This window comes from Denticeps clupeoides, chromosome 6 (genome assembly GCF_900700375.1).
Source record: "Denticeps clupeoides chromosome 6, fDenClu1.1, whole genome shotgun sequence".
NCBI lineage: Eukaryota > Metazoa > Chordata > Actinopteri > Clupeiformes > Denticipitidae > Denticeps > Denticeps clupeoides.
The window spans coordinates 21,377,035-21,400,011 of record NC_041712.1 but is presented as its reverse complement, the minus strand read 5'-3'; the positions used below and the strand labels follow the sequence as shown (position 1 = coordinate 21,400,011).

At 45.3% G+C, this 22,977-nt stretch overlaps 1 protein-coding gene across 8 annotated transcripts; it reads right to left on the bottom strand.

Moving 5' to 3' along the window:
* Window positions 1–6,618: 6,618 nt before the first annotated feature.
* ints2 (integrator complex subunit 2) lies at window positions 6,619–22,669 on the bottom strand. 8 transcript variants are annotated; one of them, XM_028984736.1, is made up of 25 exons: window positions 22,326–22,669; window positions 21,171–21,560; window positions 20,443–20,581; window positions 20,242–20,344; window positions 19,594–19,707; window positions 18,848–18,978; window positions 17,966–18,136; window positions 17,634–17,845; window positions 17,290–17,415; window positions 17,043–17,114; window positions 16,405–16,519; window positions 15,221–15,289; window positions 14,946–15,080; window positions 14,317–14,493; window positions 13,740–13,848; window positions 13,049–13,153; window positions 12,739–12,903; window positions 11,249–11,450; window positions 9,225–9,350; window positions 8,951–9,152; window positions 8,606–8,863; window positions 8,157–8,264; window positions 7,879–7,984; window positions 7,438–7,614; window positions 6,619–7,309 (listed from the first exon to the last, which is right to left on the bottom strand). In XM_028984736.1, exons 2-25 carry the CDS (start codon window positions 21,461–21,463, stop codon window positions 7,125–7,127), a joined length of 3,600 nt encoding a protein of 1,199 aa, XP_028840569.1. In that variant the 5' UTR covers window positions 21,464–21,560; window positions 22,326–22,669; the 3' UTR covers window positions 6,619–7,124. The 8 variants fall into 8 exon arrangements, with proteins under 8 accessions (XP_028840569.1, XP_028840572.1, XP_028840575.1 ...); XM_028984739.1 differs by having other exon boundaries at window positions 21,171–21,555; XM_028984742.1 differs by having other exon boundaries at window positions 21,171–21,500.
* Window positions 22,670–22,977: the final 308 nt, after the last annotated feature.

Below are 22,977 nucleotides of genomic sequence, written 5' to 3'. Positions count from 1 at the left end.
CTACCAATCCTCACACATACGCACTGAAGGCATCAACAGAGGCGCCGCCCAATCACTCTCAGTGGGGTGAAATTGAAGTTAGAACATTGATTAAAGTTAAAACATTATCCAGAATGCAAACTCATGGGTGAACCAGTTTTATTGCAGGTTAAACAGCTGTGTTGTCTAGAGTGAAAAACAGTGATTGGTTGCCAATCCTGTGCTCCCTGCACAGCAGACATCTAAGGGGGGATGTTGCGTTAATGACATTAATTGAATGTGTTAAATATTTATGTGAATTATGTGCATTTAACCCAGCCACTGGGGATGCGTGTGTCAGTGTATTGATAGGTGCCGGTCCACATGATTGTGTAAGGAAGGCCATCCAGTGTAAAACTTTGGTCAGTTAGGCCAACAACAAGACTGCTTGGTCCACTGTGGGAGCAACCGAATGAAAAAAAGAATAACTTTTAACATAACTTGACACACAAATCTGTGAAGCGCACTAAATTTTTTGGGGCAGTTGTGACCTAGCTGTTAAGGAAGCGGCCCCATAATCGGAAGGTTGCCGGTTTGAATCCCATTTCGTCAAGGTGCCACTGAGGTGCCACTGAGCAAACAACAACAGCAACATTTATTTCTTATATAGCCCAAAATCACATACAGAATGTCTCAATGGGCTTTGACAGACCCCCCACATTTGACCCTTCTGTGCACAAGGAAAAACTCCACACAAAAAAGAAAGGAAGAAACCTTGGGAATGGGGGAATACAGAGAGGGATGCCCTTCCAGGGTAGAGTGAGCCTGTAAGTGGTGTCAGTGCAGGTTTGTTGACGATTTGTCCAATAAGAGAAAAAGTCCTACAGTTGTAGAGGTGGAAAGTCCAAAGTGCAGTATAGAGCATCTGTCCATGTTTGGAGGTGCTGGACAGTATAGAGTAGGTTTTAGTCCAATGTTATGGTGTACATCCCTGTACAGATCCCTGAAGATTTATTTGTTACGATGGTGGTGACTGTGGTGACCTTCTGGTTCATTTCATGATAAGTCCTCGTTTAGCAGTTGTTAGGAACGAGGATTTATCTTGTGGTCTCTTCACTGGAGTCTGCTGGTGGTCTGCAGTATGGAGCATCTGTCCATGTTCGGAGGTGCTGCACAGTACAGAGTAGGTTTTAGTCCAGTGTCATGGTGTACATCCCTGTACAGATCCCTGAAGATTTATTTGTTAAGGTGGTGGTGACTGTGGTGACCTTCTGGTTCATTTCATGATAAGTCCTCGTTTAGCAGTTGTCAGGAACGAGGATTTATCTTGTGGTCTCTTCACTGGAGTCTGCTGGTGGTCTGTACGACTGATACAGAAATATGCAGTTATAGTGGTATATTTGTGTAACAGTGGCCCGGTACCCTAACTAGGTACCCGTCCCCACACACTGCTCCCTCCTCTTGGCGTGTTTGTACATGTAGGCCTGGTCTCATCTCTCTGTAGAGTTCTTCATCAGCGGTAATTAATTGTGCCTTTAAAATAACATGGATGTAAAGATGCCTCTGACATGCTACCAAATTAATTCTCTCCTCTGCGCCGCGAGGGTGTCATCTCCCAACTCAGAATACTGTAATTATCCGTCTGTTACTCAGTCAAAGTAAATGTCTCAGGTGGGGTGTAGTTTCTTCACAATGCTGAGTCAAATTAAATGGAAAAACGCAGAAAAAAGGAACAAACCGGGACCACAGACGGGGCTGGGCCATTGTACCGTTAATCACGATTGCAATTAGTAATCGTGATTAAAATTGAAGGTCGATGATCAGCTTTGGGCATATTTACTCAGTCACACATGGCAGAAACACCTCTTTTCCTGCAGGGGGTGTTTCTGTCGCACAGGAAGCACAAGAACGGCAACCACAGCGGGCTTAACTCGCCATGATTGGCCGCCGATTGCACTGATCTTAAACACTTTTACACATACGTGTATGTTTATTTACAGATGCATTGTTCCTCTGGAAAAAAATAACCCCCCGTTGTACTGTGTGTGTGTGTGTGTGTGTGCATTTTGTGTACTGCTATGCAAGGGGGAGTTTGTGTCACAGCTCAGTCATCCTACTAGTGTGAAAGCAGACACTTATTCTGCTGGCACATCATACACACACACACACACACACACACACACACACCTTGTCTGCCAAGGAATTAATGAGGAAACGCAACGTGTCGGTATTCTGTGACATGCCCGCACACACACACACCCTCACTCTCGGCAGAACACCTGTCACCTGAGCACAGCCACCATTAGGGCTCGTAATGACGCTGGAGCTGTGCGGCTTCGCCCTCCACCTGTGCCCCGACCCGGGGGCCGGTCTGACTGCAGGCTTGCAGCATCCACTCGGTCGGCCCCAACACAGCAGGGCCTTGGCAGGGTTGCCCCGGCAATCTGTAATGTGGCTTTTTTCCCCTACATTACAAAACACGAGCATCGAGCGCATTAACCCCATGCAGCTCCGATGTGGCTGGATGTAGGCGCGGCATGCAAACTCCACAAAACTTTCAGATAAGAGCCAGCAAAGACTGGGATTGCCTTGTTTTTGTGTCAACGATGCCAGACAACATTCCATGCACAGTTAGGCTGGAATCTAGATGTGATTCCAATAGCTAACGTCAGAGATTTCAGTGAATTTGCGATTAAGGCAGCCATTACATTTACATTTACAGCACTTATCAGATACCCTTATCCAGAGTGACTTAATTTACACTCAGTAGTTAGAAGGACAGTCCCCCTGAAGACACTCAGGGTTAAGTGTCTTGGCAGTGGTGGCAGTAAGGAAGCAGATCCGTAATCAGAAGGTGCCACTGAACAAAGCACCGTCCCCACACACTGCTCTCCGGGCGCCTGTCATGGCTGCCCACTGCTCACCAAGGGTGATGGTAAAAAGCAGAGGACACGTTTCGTTGTGTCACCGTGTGCATTTCCTTACCCACTAGGCCACCACTGAAGAGTGTCTAACCCACCAGGCTACTACCACCCCTGGGTGGCCAGTGAAGGTCTGGTGCCGTGTCCTCTTTGGTCGATCCATAACTAGAAATTCATTGTAATATGTAAAATATTTATTCCCTGAAGCTCACAGCCCACTGTACTCCACCCCTGAGAGGTCGCCACCGCTGTGCACCACTGGCTCCGGGTGGTCGGGTTAAAGTCATCATTTAAACCACGACCTCAGCTGTGGGCGTAATTGGTAGATAAACGCGGCCGTTCCGCAGGAGCCTTATGCTATTGGCCAGATTACAGCGACGTTAGAGAAAATGCAGAAAGAAAAAAAAAAAAAACCCCGAACATTTAAATATATTCCGAGTCTCCTTTGAGCTCCTGGAGAGTGTGGAGACGTGAAGTAATGCTACTGGACCTGGGTCAGGTCTGGCCGCCGCAGCGCATTACATCTAAATTCGCCGCAGCAGTCAGGGATGGAAATGAAAATATGCAAATGAGATTGCCACAGGGCCGTGGTTGATGTAAAGGGAGCCGTTTCACTGACGCACGGCTTGGAACACATCTTGCTTTAATACGGGAAACAGTTTTGAATCCTTACGAGGGCATTTAGAGGAAAAACGAATAAACACGGCCATTTTGTTATAACTGCTGGTGGAGATCAGAGGCTTGACGTTACACTCTGGCACCCAGTCAGAGGTTCTTGGTCTGGTTCCTGTTGAATCTGGTGCAAGTTGGCTCCTTTTTTGATCCGCTCCAGAACCCGGGGCCCAGTCTCCGGCGTCTGGACTTGGCATCGGCGAGGATCGGAGCGAAAATGCGGACGGCTATTGCTGTAAAGATGAGAATCGACTTTAATTCCACACACATGGCCCGTCCGCCATGACGGTATGGAAAGTTGGCACGGTTGGCGCGGTGCTCTCGGCTGCCAGCGACAGAACAGATGTCAATTATCAATCAAAGCATGAATTACATTACGGCCGTGTTTCGGTCGGGTTTTCGCTCTCCCTCTACTGGAAATTGATTGCCGCTGGAAGCGGTTGCAGCCGGGAGCGAAAGGTCAAATGGCTTCATTGACATGCAATCACGGCGCAGGCGCGCCGCCCACCCGCTCGCCGCCGTTTCACGCTTCAACAAGCCCGCACCCTCAGCACTGCACCCACCGGCACGGTGACCTTCGCGCGATGATCACCCGGCACCCACGTGAGGGAGGGCCTGCACAGGAGCTCATACCCCTGCTCCTGGGCGGCTTGAGAGGTAAACGATCAAGGTGGTTTCTGGGAGAACAAAACTGCGCGTGTGATTCTCGCCCTGGCACGCCCGGGGCGCGGCTCGGGGCTTCAGTCGTCCAGGAAGACGGAGAAGCTCGCTTTCACATCTCCAACTCAGAGGCGGGGAGAGGCTCCTCCCGCCTCCCACGCTCGGCTCGGCTCGCCTCCAGGCAGACCTTGATGGATGGATGGAGGGATGTGTGCGGTGCGTGGACGCTCTGCTCCTCCTCTGCAGCCGTGTAGACAGGTTGCATCTCAGAGATGTTTAAAGGCTGAAATCCTGCTCAGGATGGAGAAGAGGGCCTCACTAGAAAGTTCTGTCTGCGAGGCAGAGACAGGGAAGTGCTGAGGGGGCATGGATGCAAATCCGCCGGAATAATATCCACAGATTTAGAGCGTGCATAAAAAATATATATATAATCCTCATTTTAGAGGATTTTAAATCACTATATTTGCTATGTAGAGACAGTGCTACAGGCCTCGACAGCTCAAGGAATCGGGAGCAGGGATCTTTTAACCGTGTAGCAACAGTGCCCCCTAGTGGCAAGAAAGAGGCACCACAGGATTTCAGCTTTCCATCCGTCCACCTTCTAATTCACTTATTCTGGGTGTGAAGCTGTAAATTGCATTATAGGCATTATATCACACACACACACAAACTCTATTATACATACACGTTGATATTTGTATTAAATACATGTCAAAGAATGATGTATTTTGCCTTATTGAAAAATTAAGTTAAAAACTCAAATGTTAAAAGGTCAAAAGGTCAAATAAAAGCTGCACATTCAGTCGTGTTGTGTGGTTCTGTGATTAAAATATGTCACGCCCACCTCCGAGCAGCTGTAATATTTATTTTGTGTGTGTGTGTGTGTGTGTGTGTATGTGTGTGCAGTTTATTTTTCTCTCTCAGTTGGTCTAACACCACTTCAGACTCCCAGGGAGATCGACTCCTGTGCCGCCACTCACTCCTCCGGGATCTGACAGGAATCGCCTGGCAAGATAATTGGGTTTAAAGAGAACTAAGGGAGGAGCAGAAGAGCAAGTTGGGGATGTTAGACACCCACTCCTCACACATCCACTCTACTAAGATCACCCACAGTGCACAACACAAACACCCGATTTCACGCGTTTTTGCAGCAATGCGTAATTCCGAGATCGGCATATATTCATTATTTGTATAATGCCTCCTTTTCTTGTTGTCCTCCACCGTGTGCCATCTGGTGAAAACCCTGTGCAGGTGGGTCCCACCACCCCCACGCCCTCTGCGTTTTATTCAGCCTCTCATAAAGCATCAGAACACTCTCATTAGTGATTTAATGGCGCAGTTGGTTGAATGAACCGGCCCCGGGCCAGTTACACACAGGTTATAAAGATTAACAGTCGCTAGCAGGCCTGAAATAGGCCTGTTACAGGGCGCGTCCTTTACGATAACGGTTACGCTGGGTCGTAATTGATCCCGACGGGTACATATTCTGCGCGTCCTCTGCGGTAATGGAGACGCACTCGCCCGGTCGGGTCCCGTAATGCGGAAAAGTAGAAGAGGCTGCAGCGAGCGTGACGCTGCATTACGAGGTTGCTGGTTACCTTATGAAATGGAAGGGCCGTGGAAATGAAATATGTGTGTAATAAATTCGGCCAATAAAGGTAATTGGTGAAAGAGCTACAGGTAGAGGGGTCCTGGTGAAATATAGTGTTTTATTTCTAATTTCTTAGTTACTAGTCCATCTAAAAATTGGAAGTATGTTATTCCAGTATCCAGTATGTTATTAGAATAACATGTGAATACCAAGTTAGATTTATTCTAATGATTTTAGATGCACTAGTACTCCTCTGTTACCATCTGTTTGGTTATTAGTATGGACTGAAGCTCCAAAATTCCTAAAAGTTGGTTTATTTCCAGTTTTTTTTTTTTGTCAATATCAATAAATTAATAAATTATATAAATATAAGAAAAGCTTCCGACACGATTTGATGTTTGCAGATACCACGTGTTTTTTTTTTTTTTTTTGAAGATCTCAGTGCTTTGACATATTTTCACAAACTGAGTATTTCAAAACACTTAAGACCAGCTGAGCCAGGTCTGATCGAGATCACAGACCTTGGAAAACAACTCCATCTCAGACCCCCCGCCGTGGCAGAAATGAAAGGATTCGGAGGGAAAAGGCAGAGATTTTCTGCCTCGCTGTAAAAGGGCACGCTGAAAGCCCCCTGAAATCCACTGATAGCTGCAAATTTTCCTCAAAGCAGCGGTCCACGCCTCTCTTTTTCGGGGAGAGTTCAGCACTCAGAGAGTAGCACCCTGCCAAGATCATCTGCATTCTCAGATACATTTCTGACACTCACGGAGATGTAAAATATTCGCTGCAGAAAATGAAGAGGCAGGGCAAGCATTGTGTAATTTAACATTTTAATAATCTTGTCACGTTGTGTACAAGAGCCAAAACGTTCCAAGAAGGAGAATGAGGTGCCAATGTGATGTTTGGAAAATCTTTGTACAATGGTCAAGAAAACAGACCAATAACCTACCCTGTAAAAAGTTGTGTAATTGGTATTTACTACAAAACTGGTACAAATTCATGTGGTTCAAAATGGAAATAAAAATGTAAAACAACAAATACAACCCTGAAAGAACTGGCCTCCCCTCCTTCACTCGTCCCAGTGCGTGCCTGCAGCTCACTCATGATTGGACCAACAAACACCCTCTCATCATCTGGGACAGAGTTCATTTTATGACAGCACCCAGAGACTGGTTGGAAATAATCCACTTAATGCAAATGATTGTTGTTTCTTTTTTTTCTTTTTTTTTAAATGGGTCAGAAGTGCTGCTGACGGCTGGCTAAGGGTCCATCTCCCTCCTTGGTCAACCAGTGAGGAGTGAGATGCAGCTGTGTGACCAGGGTCAGTGCTCCGCCTGCAAGCTGCCGTGGATGATGTCCATGAACGTGGCCTCTATGCAGTAGCAGAGCTGGGTGTCCGGGTCGGCTCCTATCGGCTCGTCCGAGGGCTTCTTTGGCAGGGACGACTTGGACAGGGCCACCACCGGCAGCGCTGCCTCCTGGGGTTTGCCCTTCAGATACTGTAGCCCTGAGCAGGTAAACCGCACAATTTTCATTCAAATGATAGAAACCAGGAATCACTACAATGTCCCTTTTACAGAGGGATTTCATCTCAGATTTGAGCCGAACGTGCACCTGGCTGCTGTAATAACTTACTGGCAATAAAAGGGTCAATGTCCCTGGCCTTGTTAGCGACGTCTGATGCACAGACCTGTCCGACCTGCACCAGCAGGGTAGCAATGTCATCGTACAGTGGAGGGAAAGCTTGGCAGAATGACACCAGGCAGGGTAGAGTGTGCTTGAAGAAGGAGAAACGCTTGGAACGGGTCAAGACTGCAAAAAGAAACATAAATGGTTTTTTTATGCCAGTTACATACTGCTAGACATAAAAATAACACCCTTATTGCTTAAGCAGCGACGGGGTAAAAGGTGTAAGGAATGTGTGCCTGCAGGAATTAAAGCAGCCCAAAGATGGCAGCATATCGTTAGACAAACGCAGTGTGGGGCATAACACAGTACAACAGCTGCAGAGTGGGAGAGCAGAGGCGGAAGAATTCCCAGCGGGAGCATGGCGCAAAGTGGCAGAGATCCGCTCACCTGTGAGCAGCGTTCCCATGACGCTGACGGCCAGTCGAGCCACACTGAGCGATTTGGGCAGGGCGTACTGGGTACAAAGACGCGACAACAGCTGGATGGCAAAGATCTGAGGAACACAGCATGTTCTCAATTATATAACAACCCAGAGAGATGAAGCAGTCTTAATACAGAGCAGACGGAGAGTAAAATAATCCGCGTTAAAACCATGAGTGTACTGCATTTTACTTTCTTGACAGCTTGGCGAAGGGTTTTTCCCACACTGGGTAGCATGCACACACCTGCTTTTCCTGCTGAGGCTGGGCCAACAGCTCCGGGATGAAGTCCAGACAGATGTGCATGGAGGGAATGCCTGCCACCGTCAGAGGAAGCAGAGCCTGAGGATAACCCTGAGAAGAGAGGAGCTCGACAAGTTCATGCCATTCTTTCAAATCGGCCCATCTTTTCTACCCTCACTCAGGACTGCTTCAGTCAAAATATAAGCACAAAAGTAGGCTAGGTCCTTTCTTCTGTGGAAATTGAGTGTTAAAACTTTTTTTTATTTTATTTTAGCATGTTAACATTTATACTGCTGTCATGTATGGTGTAATTTGGCCCAGCCCTAGCACTTTCTGTAAATCACAATGACAGCAGCTTTTCACATTGCCTCCTTTAACTCATCCAATTGTATTTGTGAAGACTATGAAGGGTAATATGGAGGGTATTATCAGAAACGGGACACATGCTTTACCTGGAAGTGCACAAGCTTGGCAATGTTGGGGTCTGCTATGAACATCTGATGCAGCAGACAGCAGATGAGACACTGCACCTCCCTCAGGTCGCTAAGCAACCCTCCTTCATCCTCCCCTGCTGAACGAGCCTCTCCAGGGGGTTTGTTCAAACTGCCCTTCATGCTCTGCAGCAGGCTGTCAGCTCCACCCCCTGCTAGCTGCTCCTCTCCTTCAAAGGGCAAACACACCTCCAGCAGGATCTGCACCGCAGCGCTGTCCTAAAGGTTAAAGTTCAAACCCTCACTTCTCACAGCTCACTTACATTTCAAAATGCAAAGTTCTGTCATTTTATGCACAGGACAGACCTGTGCAGCAAGCAGAGCGTTCTTCAGCTCTTCTCGGGTGACGTCAGGTGCGTCGGGCTGCCCAGTGAGCCCCAGGTTAGAGACGGGCTGCGTTTGCCTCTCCAAGTCAGCAGTCTCCTTCAGGTGGGCATTCAGGTAAGCTTTTGAGGCCAGCAGGTAGCCGTTCAAGACATGCAGAGTAATGTCCATCAGAGGAGGACACCTAAGGATCACGCAAAAACCACATAAACCTAAACGTCTGTATACACAGTGTTAGACAGAATTCTTCAAGTACCTGAAGACTCTGCGGTCGCAGCGCAGCACGATGAGTGGGTCCACCGTCAGGTCGTTCTGAGTGTACCGTTGCTGTCTCAGTAGCTTCGCTGGGGGTTGCAGGGCATTGACGGTCATCACCCACAGCCTGAGCGAGAAAGAGAGGCAGTTAACACACCACCTCTCTGACAAAGCAGCTCCGGGTTGTTGGATTAATAACCTCTGTGTGTGGCACACAAAGGCATTTTCAGCCCAGATCTCCAGAAAGCATCAAAAACAAACTCTAATTCCGACCTCTGGGTCTTCTCCTGCTGCAGCCCACTGCTGGGCAAAGCAAGGAACAAGTAAAATATCTGACTTGTATGAAAAAGAATCTCCCATGACCTCTGAGGAACTCTCCCTACAATATAATATCCCAAAGAAACACTTCTTTAATTACCTGCCATTGAGGAGCTTTAACTCTTCAATGCAAAAACAATTTTGGCAATACCTGGAGTTTCACCATTAGAAGAAATTATTACGAAAAACCTGTAATAACAAGGGATTGATTTCGACAATATATAACCGGCTCTCATTAGGATCTGAGGCGATCTTATCCAAACTTGATGCATGGAGGGCAGACTTAAAGGAGGACAATCTAATTAGCACAACTGTAGAAGTCCACATACTAACAAGCAGTACAAATCTAAAACTGCTCCAGTATAACTGGTTGATGGTCAAACTTATACTACGGCTCTTAAACTAAACAGTGTAATAGTAACAGTACAACTATGTAACAGTAATATACCGGATACTTGTTTTAAATGCAATGAGGCTCAAGCAACATTTATACATAGTGTTCGGGAATGTGACAAAAATCAGCACATTCTGGAAGCATATACTAAATGTTCCACTAGACCCTAAGCTAATATTGTTTCACTTATATTCGACAAACCTTAATTTACGTACTAAACAATATGTATTTACTGACTTTGCCATTCTATAGGCAAAATAAACTATAACATTTAATTGGAAGAAAATAGTAACACACACTAATGGACAATGGATCTATAATATGGCACAATGTATGTCAATAGAAGAAAAATAAATATGGATGCGTATGAGGCAATCTGGAAACCATTTATTGACTTTGTAAAAAGGGATTAAATAAAAGAACTTCAATAGGAGTAGAACTCAGGCAAAGATACATAAGCAAGACTCAACCAAAGAAAGCAATGGAGGAATTATTTGATTGATGACATTATTTCTCTTGTTTTTACTGAAATGGTCAATTGGTAGGATATCTTCTGTATAAGGAAAGGACGTGAGAGAGGATTGGGTGGGCTTTTTTTTTAATAGTACATTTACACCATTAGATTTTCTTTGCAGTTTATATACCCTCGGTTTATTTACCCTCCAACTTTTAATTTGTCTTGTTTTTAAGTGTTTTCTGCACGTCTAGGCAAAATTTGATTCAGCACTTGGAAGATTCAAGAGTTTATTTTTCCAACTCCATCCCCCAATACTACAATATATCAGGTTTTTGTGAATAAAAAAATTGAGCTGTGCTCAAGTGGATCTATCTACCTCCATAAGCAATCTGAAAATCCTATGGAGTTATTTTGGGCACAAGTGATGCAACAAAATTAAACTGGAGTGGAATCTGTAGATTGCTCCATATTCTGAAAAAAAAATGTGAAAATTGTCACCAGGTCCATACAGCCTTAAAGGCTTCCCAACAGCTTGCTCTATCTCCAACTTCAACACATGCAGCTATTGAGAGACTTGCCTGCAGAGATGTTGACCCTCCAAGTGAATGTCCAGATATCTGAATAACTGAACCCGTTTGGAAAGCAAGGCTCGAATAAACATGCATTAGCTGGTAAAAAGTTTTCCAAGTTGATTTTGAGAGAGAATGCCACCAAACAGTATTCTGTTTGCATCCTTTGAAGCATTTTTGTATCTTACGACCTAAATTTCACCTAATTAATCCTTTTTCCCTTTGAAATGACCATCAAAGCACTAAACAAGCCTGACCTGAAAACCAGGTTCTGCACTTCACCTCACCTGCGGGGCATGACCGTGTTGAGCACCATCCACAGCTTGTTGAGGGTCTGCAGGATGCGTCGAGGCACCCCCTCCTCCAGAAGCAGGCCCATGCTGGCAGTCAGAACCTCAGCGTAGGGGATCAGGTCACTGGGGGACAGCAGCGTCAGGTGCTCCAACATCTCCATCAGGCGAGGCCCACTGGCCGGAAGCTTCTGGAATGCTGCGGGGAAACAAAACCAGTCTTCTTATCACATCTTCTCAGTCTATAAAGGATGCTATTATGAAGAATGTGAACGTAGACCCTGAGGCTGAAACACATCAGTTTTGTCCTTGTGGGTTTCTTGAAAGCAGTGCTGATAAAAGGCAGGAAAGCTGTGTTAAATATTTCATGGGGCTTTGATATGCACTTTTTCCCCTCCTTTTGTAAGGGTGAAATACTTCATCCTCAGCACATAAACAGTAAAGCAAATGTGACATTGTACTGGATAAAAAAAATATCTGGTGAAGATGTACATTGCAGTTTTCTTTGTTTTGTTAGTCAAAAAAAAAAAAAAAAAAAAAAAAAACACACACACACATACAAATTAAACGAGAGCTGAAGTCGAGCAGGCCATTAATCCGGGAGTGAATTCCTGCTGGCAGCCGGAGTGAAAAGGGACGCTCTCCTTGTGGCACCGGGGCTGAGTAATCTGCAGTAAAAGGTCAAACGAAGCTGCAGCGGACACAATTACCATCAAACGGCCCCTGACAAACAACCCCGTCTGCCCTGCCACCATATACAAAGGACCCTGTCCGACCGAGTCGTCTGTAACACGTGCAGCAGGCGTACACAAGAAGTGAAAAAACAGGAAGTTGATGTAAAAAAAAAAAAAAAAAAAAAAAAAAAAAAACTCACATGAGCTCAGCATGCCCCGAGGTCTAGATTTTTCTGTTGATTAACGGAACACAGGGTCTCCTTGTTGTGATCAATGTTTTAAATATGGCCAGGCTTTTATTTTTTGTTTATTGAGATGTTAGATTAGAACTGGCTGAGGGGGCCAGCAGCGGTGTGGGTAAGCAGGGGGGGGGGGAATAAAAAAAGAACAGAGGATGGATGACAAGAGTTTTAATTGCTGTAGGTTTAATTAATCCGGTGGCAGACAAGGGGCCAGCAGGGTGCGATTCAGTCTGAGGGGAAAACAGGCCTCGAGTGGAACGTGGGGCTGCCTGAGCCTTTTCACACCCATCGATTCACCTGCTGTTTAACTGTGCCCATGGCACCTTGTCCCCTGAGCGAGTGTGTGTGATGTCACCCTCTAGAAGCCATTACAGTTGTCATGTTGTTGTTATAAAAAAAAAAAAAAAAGGAATTAGGATCATGTTAAAAGGGTTTAAACAGAGTAAATGATATAATTGTGTAATACATATAATGAGGTACTTTGCATTTGCATAAATGAATACAGTTGTATTTATGAATGTAGTTCTAATGTGTGTGTGTGTGTGTGTGTGTGTGTGTGTGCCCCCCATACCTTCCTGTAGCTGACTGTGACTGTATTTGCGGGCAGTGCTGGACAGCAGCATCCTCCGGAGCAGAGGCAGGGTGCCAGTCACCTCCTCCTCGCAGAGCCAGTCTTCCACCATGCAGAGGTGGGGGTAGTTCGTGGCCAGAAGGCGCAACAGGGCAGAGTGCAGACCTGAAAAAAGAAAAGAAAGATCAGGGCTGTTTAATTGAGGAAATCAGATCAACAATTAATTTCTGAATTGAATGTTATTTTCCCCCCAACAGAACAAAATAAACATTAAGAAAGTTGAAAGAAGAAGCGTGCGTCATGTTCTGACCTCCAAGCTCCTTCTGCAGGCCTTGTGCCTGGCGAATGAGGTGCTTGATAGGGATCTGGTCCATCAGAGACGCGGAGTATGATTTTGGCTTCCTCTGCATCTGGGCTGCGTGTGGAAACAGAACAGCAGAAAAAGACAGGAGGGGGTTCAGTTGGCCGGCGCTGTGCGAAGCGGACCCCTCGGAAGGCTTGTGTGCAGAGTGAGCAATGTTTCGGTGAGGCGGGTTCATTAACACCCGCCCAAAGGCATCATTACTTCAGCGGGAGAGGTGAGAGAGCTCAGAAGAACACGCTGGTTTGGGAGAGTGCATGCAGAGAGAGGGTGAGGACAGAAATTAATAAGCGAGAGCGAGTGCAAGGCAATGTTAGGATCAGATCCAAAAACACAAAGCCTAGTTCTGCCACCCTGTAGCAGTGAAACACAAGCTGGCCATTATGTGAGGCGCGTGAGAGAGAACTAGAAAGACAGTGACAGACAGAAGGAAACCAGTTAAAAGCACAAAGGAAGTCTTTTGCCCCGCATTCTTCATCCACTATCAGCCCTCTGAGGGTTTTCCTTCACCATGGTCGGAATTCAAAGTGCCGAGCCCCACCGAACCACAGGAACACCACTGAGGTGTTTAATGAACAAAACACACCACTTGCATTTTTTCCATTCTTACTGCAGACTCCTTCGGTCGTTACTTACTGACCCAGAGTTTTGGTGTTGGCTAGCAGTGCCTCCTCATAGGACAGGACGTAGTAGAGGATAAGAAGCTGGGCAGTGATGCTGTACCGTTGCAGTCCCCGACCCCCATTTCCCTGTTGGAGACGAAGGAGAAAGAGAAAACGAGGTCAAAGCCAGTACATAAAGCAACAATACATGCTGGTTTACAGACAGGTGGGTCTGCAGGGCTGCAGCGCGAGCTGATTCTGAGTATGAACACGGACTGTACATTTCAGGGAAATGTTTGACCCATCCACACTGCATAACTGAAGTACAGTACAATTAGCCATGTCAGCATTGGCTGCATGCATATCAAGACACGAGGGTTAATTCTTTTGAACCGGATCCAAGCATAAAACCAGGAATTACCAGCAGCATTTAGACCGTACGTCCTTAATGCCTTAAATCAGTTTTATGAATATAGGAATCACGCAAATTCCTACAGAGCAGATGCAGACTTCTCCTTAGTGCCACAACACAACCTCGGCAATAATTATTTATTGATATAGGTATTTAAAATGCTGACATATGAAAAGAAAAAACTTTAGCAAATCTACACCCACCCCAGTCACTCCTTGGAAGACGCTGAGGATTTCCTGTTCTGTGATTGGCTGGTTGGTGGCCTCTGGGTTGGCTTTTGAGGCAGGAGTGAGGATGGAATTGATGTAGACGTCAATAAGTGGGAGGAGCTGCGTGTGAAGAGGTGTGGAGCTCTCGCACAGCTGCCTGAAGATCCAGTCCTACACACACACACACACACACACACACACACACTGTGGTCATCACTTTTGTATTTACCAGGTTAGCCAGCATCTCATGTGGTTTTACACAACACCATTATCCTGCTCTGGATTAGAGGTAAAATGTCTGTTGCTTTGCATGTGAAGTGAAGGTGGATGATGCTTGGGTGAAAACGCATAGATGATTATAATCACATCATTACCCAGCAGGTTCCCGCCAGATTGAGCTCTGAATTTCTGAAGTAACGTGATTTGTCCGGCCTGCTCACTCCCTACGGTTTAGTGCCAGTGAATCTGCAGGATTTCCAATAAGCCTTAAGTGCACTTGCTAATATCTAATGATGGTTTTAATTGGCCCCATTAAAACCCAGAGGGTGAAATAAATAAGATTAATGGCAGGATCAGCATATGAGCAGGTGAAGGCCCATTGAGGAACATGCAGACAGGATTACCTTAATGGAGACTTTGTGCTTGGTGAAGGCTCGGCTGCGCAGCAGCTGGTAAATACAGTGGATCGGCAAAAAGCCAGTGATGTTGGCACTCAGGTTGTTGGTGACGGGGACACGCACTGCATGGGCAGTGACCACCTACAAGCACAGATACACGCCCAAATCCAGATTAGATTTAAGATGGATAAACTTCATAAAGTGTGGATAAATCTGATTATGTCTTGTTGTATTTTTTGCATTATTATTATGATTATGTTTCAGTCTGAATGCTCCAGGACCTGTTCAGTGAAAATCTCCTGGGTGAAGATGGTCTTCATTTTGCTCAAGGAACTGGGCTTGATGGCAATCTGAAGAAAACCAAAACGAGGTAATTTGTAAAAGTAAAAGTGAAGTGATTGTCACACATGTGATACACAGCAGCACAGTGCATGGTGCACACAGTGAAATTTATCCTTTGCATTGAACCCATCACCCTGAGTGAGCAGCCATAACAGGCGCCCGGGGAGCAGTGTGTGGGGACGGTGCTTTGCTCAGTGACATCTCAGTGGCACCTTGGTGGATCAGGATTCGAACCTGGCAACCTTCTGATTTCAGGGCCGCTTCCTTAACCGCTAGGCCATCACTGCCCCAAAACCAGGGATTGAACCAGGGACCTTTAGATCTTCAGTCTAACGCTCTCCCAACTGAGCTATTTCGGCTCATACTGAGCTATTTCGGCTCATGTGCAACATAATATTTACATTTGGCATAATACTTACATTTGGCTGTACAGCACTGATTGTAACATAATCAGTAAAAATTCCACCCAAATAAAACATAACAAAGACAATAAGAACACCTACTAATACTAAGTGTAAATGGAAATCTACCAGACCTGGCCAAGAAATATCAAAACACACACGCAAAGAATATTTTAAGCAGTAGCGTACATTAACAAAATTGCTTGCAGTTTAGATTCACTGGTTTGTATTTGTGCCCAAGTGAGTGTGTCACAATATTGATAGTAATAAAGGTTTTCGATATTATTTTTGATACTATAGGGGGAGGAAAAAAAAACAAACAAAGGAACTTTGTAATAACAAACGAATAAATTAATAAATAATGGAAAAATCTATTTTAAAGTTTTTGAGCCAAACTAAAAAAAAGCACTCCTCGCTTCTCATGCCGCAAAAGTATATATCTAGGGGCAATTAAAATGTTAATAATACGTTTGAACACCTTTAATCCCCTCTCAAAAATGCCTTGCTTTGTGCTAAATTTGTGTGTGTGTGTGTGTGTGTGTGTATATATATATATATATCACACACACACACACACACACACACACACACACTCTGTGCTGTTACACACTGAACCAGATCGTCCTGTTCCCTGCAAGCAGTGGTGTTTTAAGTGTTGGTGCCAGCGTGGGTGTTGGGAGTGACATTGTCAGTATCAGAAGGTACAGAACCCTTCACCTTACCTTCATCCCCAGCGTCGAACACACCAGCTCAATGATGGCACTCAGCTGGTTGCTATGGAAATACATGGCAACCAGTAATAGCATCTCTCCAAAGGAAGCTGATACGCCAGCAGCACTGAGAGGGAGAAAAATTGTATTTTTTAAAGCAACAGTCCATATTGCATTCAGTGCATAACACAAAAAGAATTTTAATGAGCTGATTACAAGCAGCATCTACAAACACAAACACATGGCCATTCGGAAAGCAGGCTGCTGTGAGATAACTCGTTGGCCATGATGAGTTAATTACATTTAAAAGAGCCGATGGCAGCTGCTGGTTTTGTGTCAAGCCAGCGATGGCTCTGTTGGGCCTGTGAATATGAGCCCTTCTCAAATTTCAGCTGTCTCAGAGGGAACACTGGGATCACACCACACAAAAACAAAGAATTAGGACCATAAAATGAAACAATGAAACAATTGTATCATAGTCTTTAAGAAATTCCTAAAATATGACATTTCAGGTAAAAGTTTACTTCCTTTACCGACCCATGTCCTGCTGTAAAATTTCAATGCAACATTGGCACATGGTTTGGATTTAATAATGTTAGAAGTGCACTGTTAATTTTATGGGTAATCGTTCAGACCTCAGGGCTTGTTACCTTTCAAAGTACTCTTCCTCTTTAATCATCCAGCTGAGCCACATGACCATCAACTGCTCTTGTTCTGGCGTACTACGAGAGAGAAAGAGATTGGCAAAAAATCTGAGCGTGACAAGCAGCTGTACAAGAGAACGGTCACTAGATGGCGCAGCACTGAATCATTTCTTACAATCACTACTACGGAACTATCCAGCACTACTGACCGTAAGAAAGACATAAGTTCACTGATGCTGTATGAATTACATACCTGACCAGTGTGGGGAAGGCCAGTAGTTTACAGAAGGACAGAGAAACAAAGCGCACTCCTGCAGGGGTGGCGGGGGGACGACTGGTCATCAGCTGCAGGAGCTGTTCTGCTTCCTCATCCGTTGGCCTGATGGAGGCCAGTACATGAACATAAAACTTAACACACAACTCTATTTTTTTTTTGAGAAGCTGAAATTAAAATAATACAAAAGCTGTAGTAGCATAACTATAAAAAAAAAAAGAAAAAAAGTGTCTTTTTACTAAAAGACACTTCATTTTCAGAATATTAAAACATTACGAATCAAACATTTCAGGCAAAATATTTAATATTAAAAATATAGTCACCTGAGCCCAGCGATGCCCATCAGGGCACAATACAGGCGGAGCAGGGCGCTGGCCTTAACCACGTGCTCCTCCCGCAGCCCCGAGTAGCCACTGCTGCTCTCACCATCCGCCTCGCTGTCGTGGGTGCTGCGTGAGCGTGGCAGGATGGCCACCAACTCCAGCAAGAGCTGCCGGCGCATCTGCCACAACACTGAGCTGCTCTCTCTCTTCCTCTGATAAAGCAGAATCCTTTTTAGTCACATATTGACACTAACCTCCACAAATTTTTTTTTCCCCCATGAAAATTACACGCTCTAAATCCAAAATACTATACAATCATAAGTGGAACCCACCTGCTGACCGTTGCGGATAAACATGCTGAACCAAGTGCGCACTTTGCTGTTGGTGCCCAGGAGGAGGCCGCTGACGAAAGACACTAGAGGACTGACCGCTTCATCCCCCGAGTCCGGTTTATAGTCCAGGGTCAAGGCCACACCCAGGCCAGGCAAGTGACACTCTTCCACCTGAAAACGACGAGCAAGACTATATCACGATATTTTCATTTAATTAAAATCTCAAGATTACGGTGGCATCAAAAGAACAGGTAACTATTTTAATTCATTACAGCCCAGATATTCTGCATGGTATTCGAAAGTGAAAGTGAAGTGATTGTCATTGTGACACACAACGCAGCACGCGGTGACACAACGACATGTGTCCTCTGCTTTTAACAGTCACCCTTGGTGAGCAGTGGGCAGCCATGACAGGCGCCCGGGGAGAAGTGTGTGGGGACGGTGCTTTGCTTTGCATTTGCCTTATCGGATCAGGATTCAAACAGACAACCTTCTGATTAGGGGACCGCTTCCGTAACCGCTAGGCCACCACTGCCCCATTCAAGTCGGAAAAATAAAGATCAAGATGAATATAAACATACATATAGGACAAAAGATTATTATCAGAATTATCATAATTGAGAAGTTGCCCAGAATCCTTTCACAAACCAAAAGCTGCTGGAAAAAAAAAAAAAAAAAAAAAAAAAAAAAAAAAGTCTGTTCAGTTAACATTTACAGAGCTGCTCAATCTGGCCTGTGAAGGTCACTCTGATCTACTCTTCATTATCTATTATTAGATGAACTTGGGGAAATGGGATAACAATCCTACATTTCATTATCTCTCAAGCATAACTGAGCTGCTCTGCCACTGTGTGGTGGGTCTGGCTGCCAATGGGCTCTCACCACCATGGCGCGGATGTTGAGGGCCTGGCTGGGGTTCATCTGGCACAGCTGCCTCAGAGCCTCTGTCCTGCGCCGGCCACCGGCACTCTCCTCATCCTGACGCTCCCCGCTCTTTATGAGACCCCGGCACACTGTAGGCACAGCATGTACGTCATTAAAAAAAAATAAAGGTATTTCAAGTGGGATAACCTTCATGCAAACAGACAGATGATTATTTTCCACACAGAAATGATACCTGGTGCAACACATAATAAGCTAAATCACAATTAAACAGGATAGCTCTAATCTATCTGCAATTCAGGGGCTGCTTTCTTTTGCCAACGTCAGTGAAGTATTAGTTTGATTGATTAGTTTGTGACGAGGACTTGACGAATGTACATTTCTCCATTTTTACAGCTGCGTCCCTCTCGTAGAAAAAGAGAGCCCACATTTTACTAGACCGACAGAAAGTATTATTCCAGGACCAGGATGATCACAAAATCTTTAAAAATGAAACTTCCAATTAGCCCTCAAATGCAGCATGGCAGAAGAGTCGTATAATCTTGGAATCACAAAATGGATTCAAGAGGGTGGAACGCTCCTTAGAGACTAATTATCTCCTGCAATGGTAGAAAGAGTACAGCATAACTAACTCAGCCAGAATGCACACAAGTGTGCATGTGGGCTCAAGGTATTCCATTTGAGGCATTATCTCATACACGCTGAAGCAGATGTCCAGGAGTTACACGCAAAGTCCAAAAATGTACCTTCATTGAAGCTGTCAGGGACATTAGCCACCAGCAGGCAGAGGAACCAGTCCCCATTCCGCACATGAAGCAAGGCCTCGGCAACATCAACAATGGGCAGCAAGGAAGGTAGCTCTGCAAAGAAACAAACGTCCTTCATAAACAGGATCTAAATTAAACATCATCTGCCCGCATTAAAAACTAATTACCCAAACTTGAAAGGCCACATTAAAATGGTTTACAGCCAAAAACCATCATAAAGCATCTATGTTAATCTGACTGTGAAAAACTTTTATTTGACAAGGCTCATATGGCTACTTCATTTGATCTAACTGGGAAATGGCGAACCATAACGATTTTCTTATGCATGAGATCAATTTTTATGATCTCCTCTGTGACTTGTTAAATAGACCAATTCAAATGTAAAAGCAACAAAGATTTTATAACAATTGTAAATCCTAAATCATATCAATCCTGCTATTGGGCATTACAAGTGTTTTTTGTTAATCTGCCAGTGCTGCTGTCACTTACACAAAGATAGAAAAACAGCTATGCAGCTAATAGAGACCATAACATATTAAAGGGTTGCATTACATATATCTGTATTTAAAAATGGTACCTTGACGCAATCACTGCATTGATTTCATGATGTAAATCCAAATGAAATACCTGCTTGTAAGATGCAGAGAACGTCTGCCACCTCCTCCAAGTATACTGGGCTTTCAAACAGCTCAGAGGACTTGAGAAAATACTCCCCGTTGGAGTCAGCAACCTGCAACTCAGAAAAAAAAATATTCGTGGGACATGCATCAACAAATTAAACTGAGTGAAAAAGGGCTTCATAGCCAGTTCAGAAATCATCTTTGGAACCTTGTTCATTATGGCCAGGAGCTCACTGAGGGCGAGCCGGAGCCTCCTCAGGGGATCGCTGTGTTCAAATTCAAGCGTCAGGCCATGCTGGAGCTGGGACACCAGGATACTCTCACCATTAGCGCCACCAGTTTTATGCCTGTAGGAGAAAGATAAGGATATTCGTAAGTCTGCACCCAGATGCATAACAGACAGGGCTGACGATTCCGAAAGTGAAAGTGATTGTTTTATTGTTGTTTATCGTTGGGGCAGTGGTGGTCTAGTGGTTAAGGAAGCGGCCCGTAATCAGAAGGTGAACAAAGCACCGCCCCCCCACACACTGCTCCCTGGCGCCTGTCATGGTGATGGTTAAAAGCAGAGGACACATTTTGTTGTGTCACCGTGTGCTGTGCTGCAGTGTATCACAATGACAATCACTTCACTTTCACTTCACTAATATTCACAGCATGACACACAATGAAATTTCTCATCTGCATTTAACCCATCACCCTTGGTGGGCAGCCAGGGAGGCATCCGGGGAGCAGTGTGTGGGGACAGTAGGCCACCACTGCACCCTAATTCTGCTAAATAATATACAAACTAGTATGGCCTGCCTTCGCACATTGCAGTGTTTTGTGAAGCCAGTGCCATCCAATTAATTTAGACCCTTTATTCAGGTCTTCATGACCAGATACAGACTGTAAGGTGTGAACGAGGCCTAAAAGTGCCACTCATCAGTTCTCTCTTACCTGAGCTGCTGTTCCTTCCTGGCATCCTGTTCCAGGGCATGAAAGTCCACAGACAGAAGCGCTACGATGGAGTTGACGGCCTCCACGCCCGAAAGCAGCCGGAGAATCAGCTTCTTGTCCTGGGTCCATGCTTGACTCTGGTCTGCCGGGGCGCAGAGCGCCATGCGCACCAGACAGGGCAGCAGCAGCCTCAGCTCCAGGTCACTCAGGGCGGCCAGTCGCACCACGTCTACTTTCTGCATGGCCTCGAAGGCATACGGGCTGACGAACTGGAGGCCCACGCTGTCTGCCATCTTGGGGCCACTACAGAAGGGTGGGCAACCAGACCAACTGTGATGCCGAGGAGCGAACAGGGAGTGGCGCAAGACGTCAGTTGCACAGTCAGCTTCACTTTACAGACAAAAATAAAAACAAGAGGTTTATGCAAATCTGTATTTTATTGTTACAGATTTTATAGCAATCTGCAAAGCCTGTATTTATTAATCTGTAAATGTCAATCACTTCAACAATGCATAAAAACTAGTCTTGTGGGGCTATGTCAAAAGCCACAATGTACTAAATAACGTGAAGAAAGCAACTGCCGGTGAAGACAAATTAAAGTACAAAACCTGCTCACATGCATTTGACAGTTTCAGGCTGGTTCACAGGTCCCTCGTGATAAAAAAAATATATAAAACCGGGGCGTAAAAAGCAACACTGCGATATTGAAAGTATATATAAAAAATAATGCTTGCTAGTAACTGCTTCTAACATAACACAAAATCATCCGACTTCAGTTGAAAGCGTTCCTTCATCGGCCACCCAACTTCACCGGCCAGCTAATAGCAGCTAGCTATTATAGCTAACCGGCTGGTTGGCTAATGTTAGCCTCTGAAGCCGAATTTGTTCTTTTAAAAGTTCTTAGCCATTTGTCTCACCATGTATCACACGGCGTTAATAGTTTATTCGTGGGCACCATTTGCGAAAGCCGAAAATACACCGCGTGCGTTAAAATAAAATTTAAAGAACTACGCGCCTGTCACTTAGCTGGGAATAGCTTAGCCTAGCTTATTTTTTTTTTTTAGCTGGATTGCAACTTGCTACACAATGAAACTTGAAACGGGAAACCGTCTGAGGAGTTTGCATCTTCGGCGACTGCCGTCAGGTGCACCTTACCTCACCTCGACCGTTTCGCAGACCGGTGGCTTTAAATTCGGGGATATTACGCCGCCTCGCACGTCTCTGGTCCGCCGTATCCTATGTGATTAGCGACCACCGTCGGCCACTGTTTGGTTTCGGGTGTTGACGGTGACGCGAGCGGCTCATTTTTTCACTCTGGAAAGCACCAGCGGCGCTGAGCTGCCATTTCGAACCCGACAGTGCTTAACGTTGGACCACATGAAACGTGTTCTGCAGAGGGGCTCAGTGAAGAGCTAGAGCCAGAGCCGCAAAACGCGGAGCGGATCCACGCTGCCGGTGGATTGAGACAGGAGAGGGTTCCGCGCTGGAAATTTCTGAACTACACGTCTGACCGGACCTGAAACGTCGCAACGTGCTGCACATCACGCGTGAAATATGGAAGTGCATCTTTTTTTTTTTTTTTTTTTTACACAATAGAAACCACGTTCGGCCCTGAAGCTTGTTGAAACATTGCACTGAAATCACCCGAGGAGGTCTTCTCGGGGTCAGGCGTCACGTTGTGACGTAATAACCTTCAGTAACCTTGTTTTGGGGCAGTTTGTGGACTAAGTCTAGACCTAGAGTAAAAGTATTTTTGAATGGAGAGTCTCATAGTAATTCTCTCTTGGTCTAGGAGTAGACTGAATGC

What these genes read in the sequence shown, in the direction of transcription:
- ints2 (XM_028984736.1), bottom strand. Translation starts at nt 21,463, where the DNA reads ATGGCAGACAGCGTGGGCCTCCAGTTCGTCAGCCCGTATGCCTTCGAG. An exon ending in TCCTGGCCATAATGAACAAG is followed by an intron (nt 20,345 to 20,442) that starts GTTCCAAAGATG and finishes TCTGAGTTGCAG; the next exon opens with GTTGCTGACTCCAACGGGGA. An exon ending in AGCACAAAGTCTCCATTAAG is followed by an intron (nt 14,494 to 14,945) that starts GTAATCCTGTCT and finishes GTGTGTGTGTAG; the next exon opens with GACTGGATCTTCAGGCAGCT.